Below are 2,500 nucleotides of genomic sequence, written 5' to 3'. Positions count from 1 at the left end.
GTAATGTGTGTGCGTGTGTGTATTATGCGTGTGTGTGTGTAGCGCGTGTGTGTGTGTGCGCGTGCGTGTGCGTGTGTGTGTGTGTGCGTGTGTATTATGTGTGTGTGCGTATGTGTGTGTGTGTTAGTGGCGTTGTTGTGTATGTGTGGCGTTCGTGCGTGTGTTTTGTGTGTGTGTGTGTGTGTACCTGCAGTGTACCAGCAGAGGCGAGCTGTGTGTTCCCTGGCTGGTTCTGGCTCTCTCCAGCAGGTCCAGGACTCCTGCAGCCTCGTAGGGAACGTCGTGATCCGGCCACGACAGATACTGATACTGAGTCACGGCACGGCTCTCCTGGAGGAGGACCAATCACAACAGCGGTTTTATTTCAAGACAAACGATGCTCTGTCTTCGCCAGAGACGTCCGTACGTATCTACGAGGCCTGGAGACAGAGAAAAACTAAACCCTGGTCAACCATTTACTAAAGCAGATGAACTCATTCAGGCTATTTTCATAAAGCATTCGTACATATATCTCTGAAAGTAAAGCTCTGTAACTGGTATTCATTCCACGTATTTATTACTGTCAGCAGCACATAGACTGCTGCAGTATGGACCTTTTTCACAGCAGACATGTTGACTTGTCATAGTAGGAAAAGCACAGCTGAAACTGATAACCTTAACGATGGATCAGTTCCATCAAGTGTCCCAGTAAGATATTTCAGTGAGTCAGCATGAACAATACCAGGACCTCTCCTAAGTGGAATGCAGCCATCAGTAATGGTTTAATACCAGGACCTCTCCTAAGTGGAATGCAGCCATCATTAATGGTTTAATACCAGGGTCTCTCCTAAGTGGAATGCAGCCATCAGTAATGGTTTAATACCAGGACCTCTCCTAAGTGGAATGCAGCCATCAGTAATGGTTTAATACCAGGACCTCTCCTAAGTGGAATGCAGCCATCAGTAATGGTTTAATACCAGGACCTCTCCTAAGTGGAATGCAGCCATCAGTAATGGTTTAATACCAGGACCTCTCCTAAGTGGAATGCAGCCATCAGTAATGGTTTAATACCAGGGTCTCTCCTAAGTGGAATGCAGCCATCAGTAATGATTTAATACAGGGTCTCTCTAGGGAACGCAGCCATCAGTAATGGTTTAATACCAGGGCTCTCCTAAGTGGAATGCAGCCATCAGTAATGGTTTAATACCAGGGTCTCTCTAAGTGGAATGCAGCCATCATTAATGATTTAATACCAGGGTCTCTCCTAAGTGGAATGCAGCCATCAGTAATGGTTTAATACCAGGACCTCTCCTAAGTGGAATGCAGCCCATATAATGGTTTAATACCAGGACCTCTCCTAAGTGGAACGCAGCCATCATAATGGTTTAATACCAGGACCTCTCCTAAGTGGAATGCAGCCATCAGTAATGGTTTAATACCAGGGTCTCTCCTAAGTGGACCGCAGCCATCATTAATGGTTTAATACCAGGACCTCTCCTAAGTGGAACGCAGCCATCATTAATGGTTTAATACCAGGACCTCTCCTAAGTGGAACGCAGCCATCATTAATGGTTTAATACCAGGACCTCTCCTAAGTGGAATGCAGCCATCAGTAATGGGTTTGAATACACCTGTGCTTTTCCTACTATGACATGTCAACATGTCTGCCGTGAAAAAGGTCTATAAGAGATCCTCATAGGGAGGAGGTTGGATGTTTGGCTCCTAAAACACAAGACTATCACCCAGGAAACAGGTGTTCATGTCCTGAAGAAGTTACAGTTTTTTCCGATCGCTAAACGACAGTGGGGCACAACTGGAGTCACATGTGCAAAACTCTAACTCCAGTCTGCATTACCAACAGTCACCTGAGCTAAACAGTTCACATCTCCTGCAAAACTCATTCAAAGCAACACAACTCTTCACACACATCTCAAAACAGGCTCAGTGCAGCCAAACAGTATGCACAGGCCTCACTGAGATAACACACACACACACACACACACACACACACACACACACACACACACACACACACACACACACACACACACACACACACACACACACACACACACACTGTCACTCAGAACACACTGAGGGTAAAAACACTAGCATCAAACACCAATACAGAAATTACAAACTTTCTCATCTTTACAGTTTGAACGATTTGAGTGACTTGACACTACTCAACAGTTTATTTAAGGAAAAATATAGATTGTATAGCATACCAATTTTTACATAAGGTAAACAAGAAGGAATGAAAATCAGCATTTTTCTTCAATAAAGTATTTTGTCTCTAGTAATTTATGGAATTACTGGGGGAAAAAACTAAAGGTACATAACAGTACCAACGAATAGTATGACTAATCCTGCCTCTCTCCAGCATCATGTGGCAAGTTCTCTTCATCACATTAGATGTCTTCATCATCTCTAAATACTAATGAATGTGGTGTTTCTATTGCTTTCACCTCCATTACTTTCTGAAAAACAGTAAGAACCCAGTTTTACTATAGTAAAGATT

At 43.7% G+C, this 2,500-nt stretch overlaps 2 protein-coding genes across 3 annotated transcripts in view; both read right to left on the bottom strand.

The window, feature by feature from the left end:
* The window catches only part of kcnd1 (potassium voltage-gated channel, Shal-related subfamily, member 1), a 1,001,373-nt gene that overhangs the window by 251,186 nt on the left and 747,687 nt on the right, over positions 1 to 2,500 (bottom strand). The window lies entirely within an intron of this gene.
* The window catches only part of ptpn18 (protein tyrosine phosphatase non-receptor type 18), a 26,150-nt gene that overhangs the window by 18,638 nt on the left and 5,012 nt on the right, over positions 1 to 2,500 (bottom strand). For both annotated transcript variants that reach the window (XM_039799940.1, XM_039799941.1), the window contains one exon: positions 188 to 330. In XM_039799940.1, the coding sequence (XP_039655874.1) occupies positions 188 to 330 (143 nt within the window). The remainder of the gene's footprint in view (positions 1 to 187; positions 331 to 2,500) is intronic.

This window comes from Perca fluviatilis, chromosome 5 (assembly GCF_010015445.1).
Source record: "Perca fluviatilis chromosome 5, GENO_Pfluv_1.0, whole genome shotgun sequence".
Taxonomy (NCBI): Eukaryota; Metazoa; Chordata; class Actinopteri; order Perciformes; family Percidae; genus Perca; species Perca fluviatilis.
Note: the sequence above shows the minus strand (reverse complement) of the source record. Positions and strands in the feature narration are given on the sequence as shown.